The 22,142-nt window shown below is 43.4% G+C and overlaps 1 protein-coding gene across 2 annotated transcripts in view; it reads left to right on the top strand.

The window, feature by feature from the left end:
- Positions 1 to 22,142, top strand: part of UGGT2 (UDP-glucose glycoprotein glucosyltransferase 2) — a 4,352,373-nt gene that overhangs the window by 257,204 nt on the left and 4,073,027 nt on the right. For both annotated transcript variants that reach the window (XM_044072987.1, XM_044072988.1), the window contains exon 3: positions 21,818 to 21,900. In XM_044072987.1, coding sequence (XP_043928922.1) covers positions 21,818 to 21,900 — 83 coding nt within the window. The remainder of the gene's footprint in view (positions 1 to 21,817; positions 21,901 to 22,142) is intronic.

Genomic DNA, 22,142 nt, shown 5'->3' on the forward strand with positions numbered 1-22,142 from the left:
TAGCTACGTGAAAGCGCTTGTGTTCCTGTTTCCAATAAAGAAGGTTTTATATTCAGTGAGAACTTTCGTGTGGTGACTCCTGTGGATTCTGTATTACTGAGCATGTAAAGGTTGTTAATTGACATTATCTAATCTGCTGTTCCATTCATCCCTAGATGCTCAACATAACACCATTCAATTTTATCATGTGTTGTTGTAAAAATGCCTTAAATACTACATAAGGCCCTAGTATAGTCAGACTTTGAACCAAAATTTCCATGGACAGGTTCTCATTGGACTGTACCAACATGCACACATGGAAAGGATGAAAAGGGCGTTCATGTACTTCATGTAACATGGTCCCTGTTAGGAATAAAGTCCTCTGTCTTTTTTTTTTCTGTGTAGCAACAAAATGTTGATCTGCAGAAATGGCATGACGTATGGATCCAACATCTCCAGACCCCACAGTCACATACTGATGTCCTTTCATTCACTGGTTGCGGTATTCGTTACATCTGGGATTCCCTGCCTAGGGTAGCCAGTATACAAAAATCCTCTGTTAATTTAAGCTACGCTGTATGTCACACATATGCTTCTTGCTTACCATAGGGCATAAAGGTGACGTCCAGATGTACCATCCTCAGAACATCTTTGCTGCCAGTCTGAATGCATCTTGCGATAATCAGTCTGAACACCTGTGTCCTATTTGCTGGTTTCTGAGCCATTGCAGATAAGTGCCCCATTGGGGTTTCATTTTTTTCCTTGTCTTTTGGTTGGTTCTGGGGTTTCATGTCAACCAGGAAGGGTAAATGCCAGTGTGAGAGACAGATTTCCCATAAAGACCACCACGGACAGTGTTTGTTTTGCCTGGGTGCCTCTCACAACAGTAAGTCCTGATCCATTTGTCAGGGTTTCGTACCAAAGACTCGACGCAGTAGGCTTTCTTCTGGAGAATCAGTGACTTAAGCTTCTCGCTCATGATACTATGGAAGGCACTTCCTGCCCCAAGGGTCAGCCATCAGGGAAGAAGTAGGTTAAGAAACCAAGACTGGAATCTTCTGCTGTCCAGCCTCCGCTGGATATGTCTGCCGAGGTTTGTGAGACCCAGAGGTTTACCCGGCTTTGTTGTTGGATTTCTCTGCCATGTCCGAGTTGGAGGCCAGCGGAGATTCAGCTTTCAGCATATTCAATGAGGCGTTGCAGATGTCTGTTTTGGATGTCCAGGGGGAACCACGGGTAATTATTTCCAAGGGGCCTAGGGTTTTTCTTCAGATTCTTGCTAGGGAAGAAGTCCCTACTACTGTTAATGAATGCCGTCCTGGGTCAGAGCCTTCTTGGTTTTACAGGGCAGACATCCCATTAAAGAAAAAACAAATAACTAAAGATATGTCTCATACCCTTAGAGATCCTCAGAGTGAGTGGCAAGCCATCACTCTGGGCATGTTTAATGCTTTGATGGCATTAAAACCTCCTTAGGAGGTTTCTTTTCCAGCCACCCCTTGGTCCACTACTCCATTTAAAAGACCCAGGGAACAGGATTCTTCTGAGGAGGAGTTGTAGTCTGATGAGGAATCCCTTGATGTGATGTTGTTAATCTCATCTTTATTCTCACTTGTGGGCCAAATTGGATCCATCAGATCCATCTTGGCCTTTTTCAGAAGCTCAAGGCCTTCAGCAAAGCTTGTGGGAATTCTTCCTTACCCATGATGCAGTTCCCTAAACTCTCAGATCTCGTGTGCCACTCACTGAAAGACATAATCCTTCCAGGAAGCTCTGGGCTAAGTGACAGTTTATTTATATATTGTTGTATTTTCTACTTAATTATTTAATGTTTATACTTAGTTTCTCTTATATTTCTTAGTTGGTAATTCCCTTACCTTCTTTAGTCCGATTTTTGTTAAGGATGTTCTTTTTGGCTGTGCAAGTGTTGCTCCCTCTTCAAAGCTTTCCCTTTCCAACATCTTTTTAAGTTGAAGGGTATTCTTTAACCCTCTACTTCTACAATTAAAAAAAAAAAAAAAAAAAAACGTTCTGTATTTTCTCAATCTAGTCAACGTCTGTTGTAGTTAGAGGGTGGGTGTGTGTGTGTGTTCCTTTCTCCCTTTTTTTTTTCTGAAGCTAAAATTTGAATTGCTTGTATTTGAATTCAGTATGTCTCAAAATTAGGATTGGAAACCCTTAGGGTTTAAAAATGTGAAGAGTGTGGCAAAAAGATGCCTCTGAGTGATGCACGCACTTTGTTTATGTATTACTTGGGGCCTTTATATTTACAGGAATCATGCTCCATTTGCCATGGCTTCAACCAAGGGGCTCTTATGGAGCTAAAAATAAACTAATATTAAAAGGTTTACTAAAAACTCCTTTTTCTGAGGCTATTTCACCGGAGTCTTCTAAATCTAGTAAACCATCAGAGAAATCTCAAAAGCGACCTTCCTCGACACCAAAGTCATCCTTGGAGCCGAAACAGAAAGTACCTAAACTGACTTCTCTTACAGCTTCTTTAGAGAAGCCAGGAGCTTTTGGATCCCAGAGGACCTCGGAGCAGCTGTTCGGCTCCAGCTGAGTTCAGACTTTGGAGCTGTTTTCCATCATTGGAGCTGTTTTCCATCATTGGTCTTGACTCCCATCACCGTTATTGACAAAATTGAGATCCCTTACCGTATATACTCTATCTACTAGGAGCTTGTCAGATGATGATATGAATAGGTTAGTGGAGAGGCTTCTGAAGAAACTGGCTTTGGTCAAGTTATTACTGTATCCATGCCCAAAGGTATCGGATCCGAGAAAGTCCTTTCCATCGGTGCGTATTCCTCCTCCGATCTGATCCCTGGTCTCAAAGCTGGAAGATTCTGATATCAAGCTGATGTCCATCTCTGATCCTAGGCCCAAAGCTTCCTCGGATCTGAAGTCTGCCCTGAGTTCTTCTGCTCTATCAGAGTGGGCGATCTTTGCAAGCCGACACTTCCCAGTCGAACCTGGAGAGCTGGCTCAGATCTTGTCTGATCCGACCCTGCCTCTTGGGGCTTTGATCCGGGTGAGTTTGGATCCTACCTCTGCCTCAGAACATCTGTCCTCTGCGCCAGAGGTTCCCTTGGCTCCATCTACCATTTTTTGGATCCAGGGACTTCTTCGGATCAGGGGTGGAGTGCCTTTGAGGTTACGAGGAGGGTAATGACTACATCCCAGTCTCAGACACAGTCACTCCATGATCTTCCTTCCACTTCTGGGCTGGTGACTTCACCTTCTCTCGTACCCTTTCCACAGGACCGCAGAGACCCCAGGCCTCGGGATGTCCAACAAGCAGCCCCTCCCCCTTCTGAAACTTCCCCAGATCACCCCACTGAGGAAGCCTGTCAGAAGAGGACTTGCAAGAAGAAGCATCTGGACTCCCCAGAAGAGTCATTCACATCTGATATTGACCTCAATGATGCAGAAAGGTCCCTCTCCGTCACCTCCTGAAGATGTCTCCTTCGGAGACATCCTGGAGATGTTAAAACAGAGAGGTGACAGGCAGTCCACAACCCCTTCAGTTGAGGAGTCAGTATACTTGAAGACTTCGGGTCTCGACATTCCACCTCTTGAGTGACCCCGCCTTCTGATGAGCTTATTGAGTAAATCTCTCGGAACGCTTGGGAGATCCCAGACACCATAAAACCTATTCCTAGGAGGCCACACAAGTATATTACTGTCCCTTTAGACAAGCCTTTCCTCACAAAAGGTGTAGCAGTTGATGCTATGGTTGTGGTGGAGGCCACTAAAAAGGAACTATCTGAGACTAGTTCCACTATCCATCCCCCGAATAAAGATTCTAGAACCATGGATTGATATGAGAAGTGTGTCTTGTTGTCAGCAGCCTTCGCCTTATGATCACTGAATTACTTAACACATTTTACTAGACTACAAAGGGATCTGATATAGGAGTTGTCAGACTCCCTTCAAGGAGCTGTAGCTGATGAGGTTGCAGACAAGGTAACCTCTCAGCTCACCACCCTAAATTCTGTCGTAAACTCTTCCATGAGACTCATCTCAGATGTAGCACATGGAATGAATAGGGCAGCGGGTTCAGGCATCTCACTTAGGAGACGGACCTGGATGCGCCTTTGAGATTTGCTGAGCCCTTCAAGTCTTCCTTCATTAATGCCCCGTTTGATGGCTCCTATCTCTTTGGGTCCAAAGTTAGAGATGCTCACCAGGTGTGAACAAGAAGGCAAGACCTCATCTGCCATTGGTGTATGTTTTTCCATACCCAGCAGACCCTTTCTCAAAGGTCAAAGAGGTAGTGGAAAGATGTGGTTCAAAAAAAATCACAAAAGTCTTTCGAAGACATGCAGGGTGAAAGTTTCCCTAGAGGCAGAGGGGGGAACAATATGGAAGACGCCATCCTTGAGGAAGGGGGGCCTGCAGAATCAGGGCTCCTTAGATTATTTCTATGGTAAGCCCTTTCAGCGTTCCTGGGGGGTGCCCAATTGTCCACCTCTGGAGGCAGTCTGGGGACAATTCTCTCTGCACCTTCATACCTGGCTAAAAATAAACAGATGAGTGCAGAACATAATATCCAGGGGTTACAGCATTCCCTTTTCCTTCCCCATTCCCAAAAACAAAACTGTGGACCCAGTCAAAAGGAACAAGCAACCTTAGAAAGTCAAAAGTTGCTAAGAAAGAGTCATCCAAGAAGTCCCCACAGACCAGAGAGGATTCAGAACTTACTCAAGATTCTTTTTTGGTTCCAAAGAAAACAGGGGACTGGAGGCCCATTCCGGATCTCCGCAGTGTAAACAAATTGGTCAAAAAGAGCAAGTTCTGGTTGGTGACACTGCAGTCAATACTTCCTTTTTTGGAAAAAGACATTTGGATGTGCTTTATAGATCTTCAGAATGCGTAATACCATATAAGGATGGAAAGGTGGTCCAGAAGACATTTGTGCTTCCTGCTAGGAGCCAGTCACTTCCAATTTCGAGCTCTGCCCTTTGGTCTCACAACAGTCCCCAGAGTGTTCACCAAATGCATGGCAGTAGTCACGGCTCACGTGAGATATTAGAGATTCCGGGTGTTTCCATATCTGGATGACTGGCTCATCACTGCCCTGACCAGGCATCTTCTGCTACAGGCCAAAGACTCCATGCTACAACTCTGTTCCTCTCTAGGGATTACAGTAAACTATGAAAACTCTGCTCTAGAGCCTTGTCAGAACTTGGTTTTCATAGGAGCAGAAACAGACACAAGAAGGATGATAGCAAAACTTCCATAAGACATTGCAGACTGTCTTCGGTATTGCATAAGAATGTTGATGAGAAAGAAAAGAGCTTCTGCCAAACTAGTTCGAGTACTGGGCAAAATGGCTGTCTCATTTGTCCTCATTCATTTAGCTCATCTTCACATGAGAATACTGCAGTGGTTACTTTTGATGCAGTGATCAATTCTAAAACTACCAACGACACACAAAATCATGATAAATTCATACAAAAAAGGATCTTCAATGGTGGATTCACTCTCCTCTGGTATCTCAAGCCTGTCACTTTATTTCTTCCCAACCCCAAGCCACAGTGACCACAGATGCTTCCCAGATAGGGTGGGGGGCATTATGTAGGCTTCAACATGAGGCCCATGTGCACATAAATGTCCTAGAGATGTGGGCTGTGCTTTTAGTGTTGCAAGCATTTCAAGACCCCCTCCCTCTGGGAATGGTAGCAATCCAATCAGGCAACATGTCTGTAGTCTGGTACATAAACAAGCAAGGCAGAACCATATCTTACCCCCTTTGTCGGGAAGCCCTAAGGGTCTGGCAATGGGCTACATCTTCCAATCGCTTTCTGAAAAAAACGCACATCCTGGGGAGATGCAACGTAATAGCAGACAAATTGAGCAAAGCTATACTATTGCCACACGAGTGGTCCCTCAATCAAAAAATTGCTGAAGAGATTTTTCCGAAAATGGGGCCAGCCAAGGGATGCACTTGTTCACGATTGGCCTCTGGGATTCCTTTATGCTTATCCACCAACTCCTCTAATTCCCAAACTACTACAAAAAGCAAGTTTGTTGAAGACGACAATAATCCTAATTGCCCCCTATTGGCCTCAACAAATCTAGTTCCCCTTCCTTTGGCCTCATATATTTAGGATGAACCATGGATTCTGGACCCCATTCCAGATCTTCTGACTCACCCATCAGGAATGGTTCATCCCAGTCTAAACCTTAAACTGACAGATTGGCTGCTCCAATTCTCCTGATAGCTAGGTTTCCTTCCCTTTCCTGTCCTGTAAGACGCATTTTAATTTCTGCACATAAGTCATCCATACAAAAACTGTACAAGGTAAAATGGAAGAAGTTTGTTTTATGGGCTAATTGTAAAGATTGACCCTTTACTGCTCCAATACATTTTATATTAGATTTCATGGCCAAACTTTTCAGTGAAGGTGCTGCTGCAGCTATTAGAGTTCAGCGTGCAGGAGTTTCAAACTTTCATATAGGGGGAAATGGCTATGGAATCATGTCAAACAGGCTTTGTAAAGCCTTCTTGAAAGGAACTGCACTTTTAAGGCCCTCCGTACAAAGACCCATCTCCACCCTGGTATCTAAATTTTCTGTTGTCGCATATTATCCATCCTTTCTTTGAACCTTCTGCTAGCTGTGACTTAAAGTATCTTTCTGGGAAGACACTCTTTCTAGTAGTTATTTCCTCAGCAAGGAGAGTTTCAGAATGGCAGCTGACTCACTGGCCTATCCAGTCTCAATCCTTATTAACCGGTTCATTCAGGAAGCATATGTCCCTCAACTCTGGAAGATTTCCTTCATCATTCCCCTACATAAAGGTGGCCACTCCTGTGACTACTCATAGGTTCATGGGTAGGTACTAGGCTATCTGCCCCAGGGCATTTACAAGCCTAGCCAGAGTGTGTCCGCTTTCGCCGCCCCATTGATTAATTAACTGATCCTCTGTCAAGCAGAGCCAATGAAGTGATCCCAGGGGTGTATTTTCTGTTACCCATCCACTCGTCAAGGTTTTTCTGAAGAGTGTTAGTAAGGAGCTCTGCCTGATGTAATTTGGTATTTTGTTCCAAAGCATGGGGAGTCTCTGTGACAGGAATCTATCCTTCTAGCTTGTTCTATTTATTGTTGTGGCGAGATTTAGCTCACTAGAGTGCATGGCTCGCAGTGACTTGGATTTCTTTACGTGGAACATGTCCATCAATTCTGAGTTGGACATGGCTTTGTAAGTCAGGCAGAGATCACCTCTGAGTAAGCGATATGCCACTGAGTACAGCCGGAGTTTTTTCAGTTGGGCTGCATAGGACATATGTTTGACGCCAGTAATCCTCTTGGTGAGGTACCTTTGTGGTCTTTCCAGCTGTTGGAAGTGTCTTGTGAGGTACATCTCAAATGGGGCATTGTACTCTATGATGGGTCTAATGAGTGACGAGTAGAGGGGCACTATAACCTCTTTATTTTTAGATGCGAACCCTTTAGTAATTAGACGGGCCACATAGTAGGATTTCCTAACTACTTTGGGAATATGATTGTCAAAGGAGAGATTACTATCTATCTGGGTCCCCAGATCTCTTATTACCTCTTCTGTATTAAGGGGGCTGCCACCTATGTGGTAATTCATGGGTGTTTTGTTTTTCCAAAATGGGATGACTATGCATTTTTTGGCATTTAGCTTGAGGCCATGACTTTGACACCAGGTGTCCATCTCAGTAAGGCCCTTTTGGAGGATGTCCGTGTCAGCTGGAGAGTCAATTATGGCTCCCAGTTTGCAGTCATCGGCGAACTTGGTTAGCCATAGTCCTCCTGTGTTTGCCTGTGCTTCTGAGAAGTATACGCCGAACAGTAGGGGTCCCAGGACCGAGTCTTGTGGGACACCACTTGTGACTGGTTTAGAGTCGGACCTGGAGCCCGCTATTCTTACCGTGTGAGTTCTGTCTGTAAGCCAGTTGGCAATCCATCTCATGACGTAGGGGTTTATGTTCAGGCTGGTGAGTTTTTCTGGAATACCCGAGTGGGGAATGGTGTCGAAATCCTTGCGAGATCAAGATAGGCTGTGTGAACCACCTTTCCCTCGTCTATGGCCTTGGTGACTGTCCCGAAGAGGTCAACCAGGTTTAGTAGGCATGATGTGCCCTTAAAGCCGAACTGGGCCAGGTCAAGTGTTTGGAGGTTCCCAATGTCTTTTTTATTGAGTTCCAGCTACTGGCCAGTAGCCATACGTCCTCCATTATCTAAGCTCCTCGAAAAGTGTATTCATTTTCAAGTCATGCAATACGTGAACACACACCTTTTTTCCCACACCCAACATGGCTTTCATCCACATCACAGTACAACTACTGCACTTTTCATTCACTAATCAAATTAACTACCATAGGAACAATAACAATTTTGTTTCTGCCACCTTCCTGGACCTTTCCAAGGCATTTGGCATGGTATCACACCCAAAGCTGTTAAATTCCCTTACATACTTATCCTTTGCTACCTCTACTATTTCGTGGTTCAAAAGTTATCTCTGTGAAAGACAACAGGCTGTCCAATGGCAAGATGTCCTATCTCCCCTACTTCCTAATTCCATTGGCATACCACAAGGATCAATAGTGGGTCCACTTCTCTTTTCCATCTTTACAAACAACCTGCACACTGCCATAAACCAAGGCACTTTTATACAGTATGCTGATGACTCAACACTCATCTCTGCAGCCCCATCTCTCTCGACCCTACAGCAACCTGCTCAACAATCCTTTTCTGCTATTGAAAAATGGATCTCTGATATTCAACTCATCGTTAACCCCAACAAAACATTTTTATTCACTCCAAATACAACTCCCCATCATTGCACTCTCCAGCTACTGTGGTTCCAGTTTCTCAACATAGGTCTTGTCTTACTATGTCAAGTATCTTTCTGTCATTACCTTTTGTACTTCCTAGGATTTTGCATATTTATATAACCTTTTTATTTATACTTGTTCTGTCTAGGCTAGTTACTATAATTTGTCTAAACTCTTGTACTAAAATTTTTGCATTTTGTATTTTTCCCTGAAATTGTTCATAGGTTCATACTAGGCTATCTGCCCTGGGGCAATTATAAGCCTAGTCCGATTCTGTATGGCTTACGCCACCCCTTGATTTGAGTATACTGTGCCCTTTTTAAGGTTTAGTTTACTGTGCCTCTGTCTAATAGTGACACGGGAGTAATCCCTGGGACAAACCTACGATCCCCCATCCACTTATCGAGATTCTTCTTGAAGAGATTCATTGAGGTGATCTGCCTCACATGAACTGGAATTCTATTCCAGAGCGAAGGGAGCCTCTGGGTTATGAACCTGTCCCTCCAGCAAGTTCTATTTATTTCTGTGCTGAGGTTCAAGTCCCTCGAGCATGTGGCTCTAAGGGATTTAGATTTACTGAGGTGGAGCATGTCCATTAATTCTGGATTTGACATAGCTTTGTATGTCAGGCATAGATCGCCTCGAAGTAGGCGGTATGCAACTGAGTAGAGCTGGAGTTTTTTTAACCGAGCAGCATATGGCATCTGTTTGAGACCCTTGATCCTCTTGGTGAGATACTTTTGGGGTCTTTCTAATTGCTGCAGGTGTCGGGTAAGGTACATCCCAAAAGGGGCATTGTCTTCTATGATGGGCCTGATGAGGGATGAATAAAGGGGCACGATTACCTCTCTTGATCTAGATGTGAAACCCTTCGTGATGAGGTGGGCTATGTAGAAGGTCTTTCTAACCACTTTGGCAATGTGGTTTTCAAAGGAGAGATTGCTATCAGCTTGGGTCCCCAGGTCCCTAATAACTTTCTCTGTACTTAATGGGTTTCCGCCTATGTGGTAATTTGTGGGCACATTGTTTTTGCCAAAGGGTATGACTATACATTTTTTGGCATTTAGCTTTAAACCATGGCGCTGGCACCAGTTATCTGTCTCTGTGAGACCTTTTTGAAGGATGTTTGTGTCAGCTGGAGAGTTGATTATGGCGCCCAGTTTGCAGTCGTCTGCGAACTTGGTGAGCCATAGTCCTCCCATGTTTGCCTGTACCTCGGAAAAGTATATACCGAACAAGTGGTCCCAGGACAGAACCCTGTGGGACGCCACTTGTGACCGGTTTCGAGTCTGACATGGCTCCAGCAACTCTCACTCTGTGGGTTCTGTCTTTGAGCCAGTTTGCGACCCATCTTGTGACATAGGGGTTTATATTTAAGCTGGATAGCTTATCTATGATGCCCGAGTGGGGTATTGTGTCAAATGCCTTTGCAAGGTCCAGATAGGCTGTGTGGACTACCTTCCCTTCATCTATGGCTTTGGTGACTGTTTCAAAGAAGTCAACCAGGTTCAAAAGGCAGGATCTGCCCTTGACAAAGCCAAACTGGGTAGGACCTAGTGTCTGTAGGTCCCCAATGTCTTTGTTTATGAGCTCCATGATGATCCTCTCCATAGCCTTGCAGACTAAGCTAGTCAGGCTTATGGGGCGATAGTTTCCAGGGTCTGTAGAGGCTCCACCTTTGTGGAGTGGGACCACTGTTGCTGTACGCCATTCTGTGGGCACATATCCTGTAGTGAGGCTGAGATTGTATAGCTGTTTTATTTGAGGGATTAGTTCCTCTTGTAGTTCATGTAGGACGCAACCTGGGACGCCATCTGGTCCCATGGAAGCAGTGTTTTTTTGCTTTGGAGAGGGAAGCCTTCACCTGAGCATCTGAGATGTTTGGGAGGCAGCCCTCTGCCGGGATAGATACTTGCTCTTTTGGGGGTGGAGAAGTTTGCACTGAACCTGTCTGCCAGGATATTGCCGATGTCTGTGGGTTCAGTGTATTTTTTGTCGTTTAGAATCAACTCAGAACAAGTCTGGGAGTTGCATCCCAGGTTTCTAACATAACTGAAAAAAGCCTTATGATTGTCTTTGGTGTCTTGTGCAATTTTTCTCTCGAAGCTGGCCTTGGAGGATTTTATGAGGGATCGTAATTTTTTGCTAGTACTGATCAGAGATGCCTTCCCTATTAGGGATTTTGCTCTATCATGTAGTAGCTTCCTCCTCCTGTTGTACAGTTTATTTATGGCAGGGGTCCACCAGACTGGACGCCTGCCTTTGGATGATTGGGTCTTGGTTTTGTTTGGGATAGCATGATCCATGCATTCCTGGAGATGTCCGTAGAATGCATTTATATAGGATTCTGCAGTTTGGGCTGTAGTTTCCACTGGCCCTGGAGCCTTGAAGGATTCCACTTCGGTTTTGAGAAGTGAGAAGTTCGCTTTTGAGAAGTTTTTCACTGTGGTTTTCTGGGCTTGGGTGGGGTCAGGATGTGAACATCCAGTGAAATTAATTTATGGTCTGATCTTACCAATGAGGGATATACTTCTGCTGTGGAGCATAGAGTCCCCATGTTGGTAATGATCAGGTCTAGTATGTTGTCCCTCTTGTGGGAGTGGTGACTAGTTGTTCCATAGCATTTGAGTTTATAATTTCCAGGAATCTTTGGGCTAAGGTGCTGGGGCTTGAGTAGTGCTTCCCAGTCAATGTTTGGGTAGTTGAAGTCGCCCAATATAATGGTGTTCAGAGAGATCTTCATGTTCTCCAATGTTTTCAGGAAAGCCGAATGGGATTCCTGACTTTGAGAGGGTGGTCTGTAGGATGCTATAAACTGAAAAGCAGTCTTGCCCACTGTTAGTTGCACATGGATGGTCTCCGATACTTCGTGCAATGCCACTAACCTGGAGGTGTGGATATCCTTGATAAATATGGAAACTCCCCCTCCTTTTGTGGTTTGGTCCGGGTTTTGGGGCCGAAAAGCATGATACGAGGTATAGTCTGGTAGTGCTGGGGTGCTCTCTGGAGCCTTGAACCACGTTTCTGTCACTGCACAGATATCGATGTTCTCCATACTGAGGAGAGCTTCGAGTGCGTGCATCTTGAGGTTAAGACTTCTGGCATTTAGCAGCATTACCCTTAGTTTCTTGTTCCTTGTGCTGTGTATGGGGGTGGGTTTGACTTTTGAGCCTTGCCTAAAAAAGGCACTATGGGGTGGCAAGAGCCTTTGCCAATATCCAAAAGCCCAGTGGTGACAGGTGCAAGCCATCCCTAGCGAAGCAACGTGGCTTGTCGAGCATGTCATCCCAGGCTGACAGACACTGGATCCCCTTTTGAATGACACCAAAATTTTAGCCAATTGTTAAAATCGATCATTTTGTCTTTGTACTGTGGCATCATTCTAGGTGAGGGTAAGATGCTGCTCAAGGTCAGGGTCATACCAGCCTGGGCTACATGATCAGAGAGCTCCTCTATGTCTCTTTTCATGTAGTCCAGGGAGGTACGTCTCAGGTCATTCACACCAACATGTACAATGACCGAGTCATATTTGTATTTGCTTTGGAGTGACCTGAGTGCTTGCGTTATGTGGCGGATCCTAGCACCCGACAGGCAGCTCACCGTGACCTTCTCTTTATTCAGCCTGGTGAGCGGGACGTCAGTGTGTCTGACAATAGAGTCACCTATAACAAGAGTATCAGGTGTGTTATTCAGCCTTAAGGGCTGTGGCTGCTTGGCACACTGACTTTGTGGGTTATGTGTTGTGTGTGTTTTGTTTTGAGGTAGCGTTTGCTTGGATATCTGCTTTGGAGGTCTCTGTTGCTTAGGTAGATTTTTATTTAGAGCCTCCGAGTATGATTTTGTGTATTTATGTGTTTGGTTCGCTGATGTGGTGGGACTATGTGATACTGGAATTGTGTTGTGTGAGGTTACCTTCTCCTCCTGACTGGTTACACCAGTTTTGAGATGAGAGAGATCAGCCTCCAGTTTGGCTAAATAGTTGCATCTCTCACATATATTTGAACCTGTTTGGAGGAGGAGAGGGTTGTCCGTGTACATGAAACAGTTGTAACATTGCCTCAAAATTCCCAGATTCACCAGCTGGACTGGAGAGGAAACCATTGACTGACCTTTGGACATGCTAGAGTAACAGGGAAACTGAATTTAAGACGGACCAATAGAGGACAGGGTAATCGTAGAGAGTATAAGAGTAAGTAGTGCTTATGGTTTAATAGTGCTAACTTGTAGGATTACTTAATTGGACCAGTGAAGGGCCTTAGAATGAGAATATGGTGTTTAAGTTGAGAGATAGAGCAGTTCTAAGGGAAAAAGTGAAGAGCAGACTTTGTGGAGCCAGGAATAGTTTAAACCCAATTAGGCAGCGCTGCCCGTTGTTGCGCTATGCTCAAAAACATGCAAAACCGTGCAAAAGAGGGCAAGTCAGTAACCACTCCCACAGGGGCAGGCAGGCTGCTCAATGTTTTTCACTGCCACTGATCAACAGAGAGACTTTCCTTTAGCCCAAACAAAAAATGGCCTCACAGAAACTTACAAACAGTTCAAGAACAGCAAGCCTGTAACTGAACTTTTTTAAATCTCAGAAAAGTGGGAAAAAAGCAAGACTTTTTTTGTTTTTTCAGAGGTTAACAAGTATCAACAAGTTATAACAGTGCAGTAAATGACCCCACACAAGAGTGCTAGGCCAAAGACAGATAAAATTCAAGTTTCGAGAAAAAAACAATTTTAAAAATAAGTGCAAACAGGAAATTCAGTAAACAGCTCTAGGTTGTGCTCTAAATACAGTTACTAATGCAGAAATCAAATTTAACAAGCCAGAAAATGCTCAAAATAGGTGGCTATGCAGAAAAACTTAGCAAATAAACAGAGGAAAAATACTTAGTCTCAAAAGTGGCTCCTTTCTTCTCTCGGCGTTTTCTCCTCTTGGTGGGTGCTTCACCAACAGCCAACAAGCCTGAAAAGACGCCAAAACCACGAGGCAACCAGGTTTTAAGAGAGGAAGATGAAGGAGTTTTGGAATTGACCCAAAATGGCCAATAAAACTACAGTTTCAAGTCAGTAACCACTCCCACAGGGGCAGGCAGGCTGCTCAATGTTTTTCACTGCCACTGATCAACAGAGAGACTTTTCTTTAGCCCAAGCAAAAAATGGCCTCACAGAAACTTAAAAACAGTTCAAGAACAGCAAGCCTGTAACTGAACTTTTTTAAATCTCAGAAAAGTGGGAAAAAAGCAAGATTTTTTTTTGTGACTGTTTTGTGACTGTTATTCATTTACTATCTAATTTTGCTGTACTCGTATTTTCAGAGCTTTTCTCCCCGGGCCTCCACTGAAAATGGACCTTGTCCAGCTGGATTTTCCCGGTTAACAAATGTAAAATAAATAAATAAAAATAAATTGCAAGCTTTATCTATAAAACCACCAAAATTTATGTTTTCATAAGGACAGTCTCTCTTTACGCAGCAACCCCTCCTTTCTGCCCAAGGTTGTATCTGAAAGTAGCCTCAATCAGTCTTTTGAGTTACCGGTACTCTTTCCAAATTTTCAGAATAGAGGAGAATACTTGTTACATCGATTGGATGTGCATAGTTATGTTTTTGCCTACATAGAGCTACAGAATTCAGAAAATCAGATCAGCTATTTTTTTCCTATTCTAAAACTAAGAAAGGCTTACCAGTATCTAAGGTTGTCTTATCCAAATGGCTTTCTGAGTGCATTTCCTTTATTTACAATGCTAAGAACAAGGCTCTCCCTGCGCCTGTCAAAGCTCATTCCACCAGGGCGATGGCTACTTCTTTAGCTTTCCAAGCAAGGCTATCTCTGGACAGTATCTTTGGTGCAGCCACATGAGCAACCCCCTTGTACCTTCATTACTGATTACAAAGTAGATTTGGCCTCCAGAAGTAGAGCATCCTTTGGTTCTATGGTCCTGAGGAATATTCTTCCATGAGCCATCCAAGAATCAGGTAGCTTGGGACACAGTCCCACAAGTGAGAATAAAGGCAAGATTGACAACATCACATAAAGAAGTTATGTACTTACCTTAATGTTCCATGTGTGTTGTCCATCTCCACCTTTATTCTTGCAACTCGCCCACCCACCCCCTGCCTATGCTCATGGCAGACCAGGTAGTACTAATTGGATATATCCTTTCGACTCTATAGCCTCAGAAACCACTTATTCTTTTTACACTATTAATATTATTACCTATAACCTTAATTTCACTAACGTTTTTCTCTTATGGGCAAACAATATCTGAGAGTTTAGGGAACTACATCATGGGTAAGGGAGAATGCCCATGAGCTTTGCTGAAGACCTCGAGCTTTTGAAAAAGGCCGAGATGGATCCTATGGATTGGATCCGACCCACAAGTGAGAATAAAGGCGGAGATGGACAACACACATGTAACGTGTTATGGTTAAGTGCTTAACTTCTTTTTTACTCTTCCCAAATTCCTTCTCCTGTGGACTAAGGGTCAGAGGAAGAGGAATCTACCAGTCCTGATACTCCCTTTGAAGAAATTTCTTTTGGGGATACAATCACGACGATGATGGAGTTGTGCTCAGGTCTTTGAGATCCGTAAGAGGTACTACAGTTGCTGCAGATGGACTCCCCTAAACCGTCTGCTATTCCTCCTGTTTTGGCTGCTTTGTTGTATGCATTTCCTAATGCCTTTAAAGCCACTGATTCTTTGCCCCCAACTCCCAAGAAGCCTGATAGGTTTTATAGGGCGCCTGAGGACTGTAACTTTTTGTTCAAGTGTCCTGCTGCTGACCCCTCAGTAGTGTCTGTAACCTCTGACAACCCCTCTCAATTGTTTCCTTTGCCCAAGTTACTGCCTTCTGATAAAGACAGTAGAGTCATGGAAAGACTAGGTAAGAAGGATTTCACCTTGGCTACCTTGGCTTTTAGCGCTATTAATTATCAGACCAATATGTCCAGGTATGTAGTGGCTCTCTTTTATCAGGCTTGTCAGGCTATTTCTTATCTTCCAGACTCTAAAGGTAAATCTTCTGCTCTTTTCCTGTAAGATATTTCCTTAAAGGTGGCTTGTCATTCCTTCAAGTGTAGTTATGATGCAGCAGATGCCTCTTCTAGGGCTGCTCCTTTTGGTTCTGTGATGAGGAGGAATTCTCTGCTTCGACTTCAATGATTGCTTGATAGTATCAAGGCTAAGTTGATGGATGCCCCTCTTGATAGTAAATGTGCGTTTGGGGAAGGTGCTGCTGGTTTAAGTCCCCTCAGGATAAGAGGAAGGCCTTACAGGAACTCAGACATGTTTGTTTCTCCAGTTCCTAAATTTCAGAGAAACTACCCCAGTAAGCTAGCCTTTGTTTGCAAGCAATCTCACCCTCCTACTAAGGGCAGAAAGAGTGGCAAGCGGGCTCCTTCTGCTAAGGCTACTCAGAATTCAGGGATTCCAAAGTCTTCCTTTCCAAATAAACCAGGTGCTATCTCCTTCTTCCCAACCACATTCCTCTTTATCTTTGCCTTTCTCTCACTCTCTCTCTCTTCTGTGTGGCTTCAGATTACTCAGGATTCTTGGGGTCTGTTTGTTAGGGGTCTGTTTGTTATTCGCCAGGGGTATTTCACGATGTGGAAATCTTGCCCCCTCCCCCCATGGGCATTCCTCAGCCTCCTTGGGAACATCTCCCCTTTTTCCTGGAGGTACTTCAAGATCTTTTGACTCGGGTACTATTCAAGAGGATCCAGCAGTTGTCTCTAAATCCAGAGTTCCCTTTTCATCCCCCTCTTCCTTATCAGGAACTGTTCATGGATGCTTCAGACAGGGGATGGTTAGCAGCTTTTGGCTCCCTAAAGGTGCAGGGGGTGTGGTCACCAATACAGAAGGAGCACATCATTGTCAAAGAGATGAGAGCGCTTCTGCTGGCTCTTTAGGCTTTTCTTCCTCTCTTCTCTCCAGGACCTCTCAAGGTATTTCCAGACAATACCAAAGTGACATGATATATAAACAAACAGAGTGAGCAAGATCTTGCCTTCTTTGCCGGTTGGCACTTCTGTTATGGGATCTTGTTGTCTGGTATCAAGTGACCCTTCAGGCAGTTTACAGTCCCTCAGGTCAAAACATTGTGGCAGACACTGAGCAGGTCCTTAATCCCACGAATGGATGCTTCACAGGGATGTGTTTTTGGACATTGTCCACCAGTGGGGTATTCCTCAAGTAGATCTGTTTGCCTCCCCTCTGAACAGATAACATACTCTATTTTGTGCCAGAGTCCCATGTCTTCTGGGTGCGGAAGGTGGATGCCCTCTCTTTCTGGGAACGGGGATGTTTCCACTATGCATTCCCTCCCCTTCTTCTCATTCCAAAAGTCCTGTTCAAAATACAGCAGGCTGCTCCCAAAATCTTGTTGGTAAACCCCTTTTGGCTGAGAGCATTGATTCCCTCTTCTGCATTTAGCCAAGGGCAGTCATCACAGGTTACCTCACAGGATGGACCTACTCACATAAGACAAGGGGTGTCTCATCCATCCCCACCTGTCCACTCTTCAGCTGACACTGTGGGTGGAAGGATTTTGATTCCACAAGTACACCTTTTTTCGGAGGACATACTTAGGGTCCTGGATGAGGCCAAGAAACCCAATACTAGGAAATCCTAATTATCCAAATGGAAGGGGGGTTCTATTTGGTGTGTCTCTCATAACCTGGATCCACTTACTGTGGATGTTCCTTTGATTCTAATGTTTGTGAATTGCTCAATGCTGGTTTGACCTATTCTTCTGTTAATGCCCACTTAACAGCTATCTCTGCTTTTCTGCCTTTATCTCCTGCTTTAGATTCTAAGTTTTAAAGGTAAACAGTTCCTTAAAGGTGTCCTTTGTATTAGGTCACCCAGGAAGCCTGTTCCCCTCTCTGCAATCTTAATTTTGCTTTGAAGAAGTTCATTCAGGCTCCTTTTGACCCTGCTGCTTCAGCTTCCTTGCAGCATTGCTCTAGGAGGACTGTTCTTTTGTTGGGCCGTACTTCTGCAAGATGGGTGTCTGAGCTTCAAGCTGTTATGGCTTGCCCTACTTTTTGGTGTTTCATAAGGACAGGGTGTCCTTGCAAACTAAGCATTTTTATATGCTTAAGGTGATCGATGGGTTGTCTGTTAATCAGTATATTCATTTCCATACTTTTTTCTCCTCTCCGCAATCTGCCAGTGAGAGGGTGCTGCGTACTTTGGATGGATGTGCATAGACAACTCAGATTTTATTTGAATAACACTAAGTCTATTAGAAAATCTGATCAGTTGTTTTGTTTCTTTTCATCCTAGGTCCCTATGATTGTCTGTATCCAAGCAAACTATTTCTTTTTGAATCTCAAAGGCCATTTCTTTTTATTCTTTTCATGGTAATAGCCTTACTTCTGCAAAGGCTCATTCTACTAGAGCTGTGGTTACTTCTGGTACTTTTTTCATGGGTTTGGACACTAACTGTATTCTTGAGGCAGCTACCTGGACTTCTGTGCATACTTTTACCAAGCACTACAAGTTGGATGGAATCTTCAGAGCTAGAGTTGGTTTTGGTAGGGTCATCCTTCATGGCTTCCTAGATGACTCTGCTGGTCCTTCCTCCTCCTATGTTTCTTCTTGAGCTTTGGCACTCTCCCAGATATAAGGAATACAGCAACCAGTGAATGGAAGGACATAGTACAGTTGTGTAAAATCTTACCATAACAGTAGATGTCCTTTCCTTCACTGTTGCAGTATTCACTCCCTCCCTCCTCCCCCTGTTTCATTTCTCTCTCCTGAATGTACAGGTTTCCTCTTGGTTTTCCTTAGATTGATATTTCTACTGGAGCTATCCTTTCTGAAGATGGTATATCCGGATAGCACCCACTACCCTCCTGGACATGGGCAGTCATTGCTAAATACAATCCTGGGTATTGACTAGACTATCATTGGTATTACATTGGGATGAAATGGCTAGGCTTGAAATGACCTCCTGGTCAATTGCCAGTAACCTCTTAACCTCCTGTTTGGCATATACTTCTCAGGAGTACAGGCAAGCACGGAAGGGCTGTGGCTGACTAAGTTTGCGGACGATTGCAAACTGGGTGCTATAATAGAGTCTTCGGCCGACATGGAGATCCTCCAGAAGGGCCAAAATGAGACTGATGGATGGTGTCAAAGCCATGGTCTCAAGCTGAATGCAAAAAAATGCGTAGTAATCCCCTTTGGAAAAAACAGAGTACCCACAAACTACAACATAGGAGGTAATCCCTTGAAATCTGAAGAAGAAATAAGTGATCTAGGGACCCAAGTAGATAGTCAGCTTTCCTTTGATAACCATGTTGCCAAAGTGGTTAGAAAATCCTTCTTTGTGACCCATCTGACCACGAAAGGGTTCGCATCAAGATCTAAGGATGTAATGGTGCCCCTCTACTCTTCCCTCATCAGACCCATTTTTGAGTACAATGCACCAATTGGAATGTACCTGGCTAGACATCTCCAGCAGCTGGAGAGACCACAAAGGTACCTAACCAAGAGGATTACTGGCCTCAAACAGTTGCCCTATGCAACATGATTGAAAAAGCTAAGACTGTTCTCTGTTGCATACCGCTTTCTCAGAGCCGATCTCTGTCTAACGTACAGAGCCATGTCCAACCCAGAATTGTTGAACATGCTCCATCTTAGCAAAACAAAATCTACTCGAGCTACACGCTCTAGGGATATAAACCTCAACACAACAATGAATAGAACATGCTGGAGGGATAGATCCCCTTCGCAGAGACTTCCCTTACTATGGAACAGGGTCCCGATGTACATAAGACAGAGCCCCTCACTATCACTCTTCAAGAGGAACCTTGATGAGTGGATGGGTAACAGAAAGTTCACACCGGGGATCACACCAACAGCACTACTACATAGGGGCCAAGGGTACTAGCTGCTAGTACAAGGGTCTAGGGAACTACTAAAGAGGCGGTGAATACTGCACAATGTGGCTGGGCTAATATATGCCTTCGGGCAGTTAGCCCAGTACCAACCTATGATCTTGTGATCAACTTCACTGTAATGGAACAATGTAGGGAATGCATACTTAGTGTTTGCCAGTACATAGATACATTCATGTGTTATGGGACCACCCTTTTGTATTCTAACCTACTTTAAATGAGATTAAGTTTTGAGAATGTCTGATGTATCCAGGTGCATGTATGCTCTTGAGGATAAAATAATAAGTAACTCTTTGAACATTTTAAGAGAGAACAACTCTGGTATTATTTTAATACCAGTAAGTTTAATGATATCGTGGTAGAAGAGGTGGCCTATTTGATTTAGTCCTGAGCAAATAGTACATCTAAAAGACGCATCAGAGTGCACTGTAAGACCCTCAAGAATTTAAAGTTTTTATAACCACTTTTGATGGGCCCCATCCATGGGTTGATTTCTCTTGTATACAAGATTAATTAAAATAAAAAAAATACAGCAACCCTAGCTCATAATGTTGCAGTCCCTTTTAACACTAATTTATACTGGAAATTTTAGGCTCTGTTTACGAACAGGGCACAATTACTACAGTATCAGCTTTTATCAGGGTTGTAAACATTTGGACAGGGCAAGTATAACATTTATGTAATTCTTCTAGATAAATGTGTGAAAATGTTAAGCTGTGTCTGCCCTACCTGTGATCCCTCTGCGTTTTGCACAAGTTCCCCATGCTGTCCAAACCACTATCAGTAGCATATGCAGATTCAACAGACTGTCCTGAAGGCTTGAATACTGTACCATTCTTCAAAAAGCCAAATGCCTTCCTTTCACTGAAAGTGTCCATAATGTGTCTGCATCAGTACACTGTATCTTTGAAATTCAGGGCCCATTCCTTATTTGTTTTGCCTTGCATATTTAATTTGTTTTAAGTTAGTTACCTAATTATGGTTAATTCAAAGGTATGCTGTAGTATTATATTACTTTTTGCTGTTTGATTTCCTTTATTTTTTGTGCATCTTTTTATCTATGTTTTTAATCACTGTCGTAACTGTATTTTGTTTAATTATAAGCATGCTAATAGACTGTAATCAAAGCTCTGATTAATTGTCATAGTGCCAAGTGTTGGCATGGTTGGTGTTTGGTGAAGACGGTAAATTCCAACAACCTTAGCCAAATCGTACATATATATTGAGGGTTTTGAGATGGGAAGCAGCTGTGGCAGTAACACAGAAGTGCTGATGTGCATTTGGTGGCTGTCTGCATGGTGTGTAGCTCTTTAATTAGTGCTATTTTGCACAACCATTAGGTATGTGCACCATCTTTACCTTGTAAATGTTAAGATCAACATCTAAGACAGGCATTTTTTTCTGTGTGCTGCTAGTGGTGGAAGTGTGTGGTCTGTATAAGTTAACTTGTGTTACAGTAGTAGAGGATGGAATTTTTGTACTTATTTTTCCTGGTATGTGAGTTTTAGGGGACCTGCTCAAAAAATCATAGGTTTGGAACTACCCTTCAGTTTGATTTTCAGCCATAGTCCCCAGATGTGACTTGTCAGCTGTTTTTAGGTCGACAAGGAAGAATGGTATCCAGCAGTGGGAAAAGTTCTGAAGCCAGCGGGCAAGAACTTGATAGGATTTGTAAGCAAAATGTTAGGACTACAGAGACAGAAGTCAGTATCTGCAGGTTGGATGAATTCCTTTCACATATGCACTTTTCTTCCTTTATGCATCATCACAGATGTGATATTACTGCAGCTTTTGGTTAGTTCCTTTGGATATTGCAAGCATAACCTTTATACTCATGATAATGGTTATAGGTAAAAAGAAACCAGGTTTGTGAATTGGCCAGTTGAGTGAGGTTTCCTTGTATTTAGTAGCATAATGTTGGGCAGGAACAAGGAATGTGAGGGAAAGTGAAAAAATGCCCAGAAAGCAAAAGGTACATATGCTTTCACTTCATTTTTTCGCAGGTTCAAGAAAGCCATTATTGTACCTGAAGAATAATTTAAATTGTAATGCTAATTAAATGCTTCATTACCATGCTACATGCACCATATGCCAGTTTCACATCACCTTTCTCTTTTTGTCTTTTTCTTTTAGTGAGTTTATTGCAGAAGAAAATAGTGATAAATTCTGGCCATTTGTTGAAACCGTGCAGGAGTTAACAGTTTATACTAAAGTGGGTAAGTGCTTTAGTTTCAGTCTGAACTTTATAGTCTGCATTTTCTTTTATCTTGGTATTAGTAAAAGCTCATAGACAGAACAGTCTACAGGTTCTGGTATGGTCCATCATGTCCCAGTGGCTCAACAGACCATTCTAACAAAAAATAGTTAAAAAATAAAGACCAGTTTTCAACTTGTTTAAGTAGTTTGTCCATTACTTTGCATGCACACACTTACATGCATACCTGCACTGAAGCTAATC

This window comes from Protopterus annectens, chromosome 5.part1 (assembly GCF_019279795.1).
Source record: "Protopterus annectens isolate FY-2018-M chromosome 5.part1, PAN1.0, whole genome shotgun sequence".
Classification (NCBI taxonomy): domain Eukaryota; kingdom Metazoa; phylum Chordata; order Ceratodontiformes; family Protopteridae; genus Protopterus; species Protopterus annectens.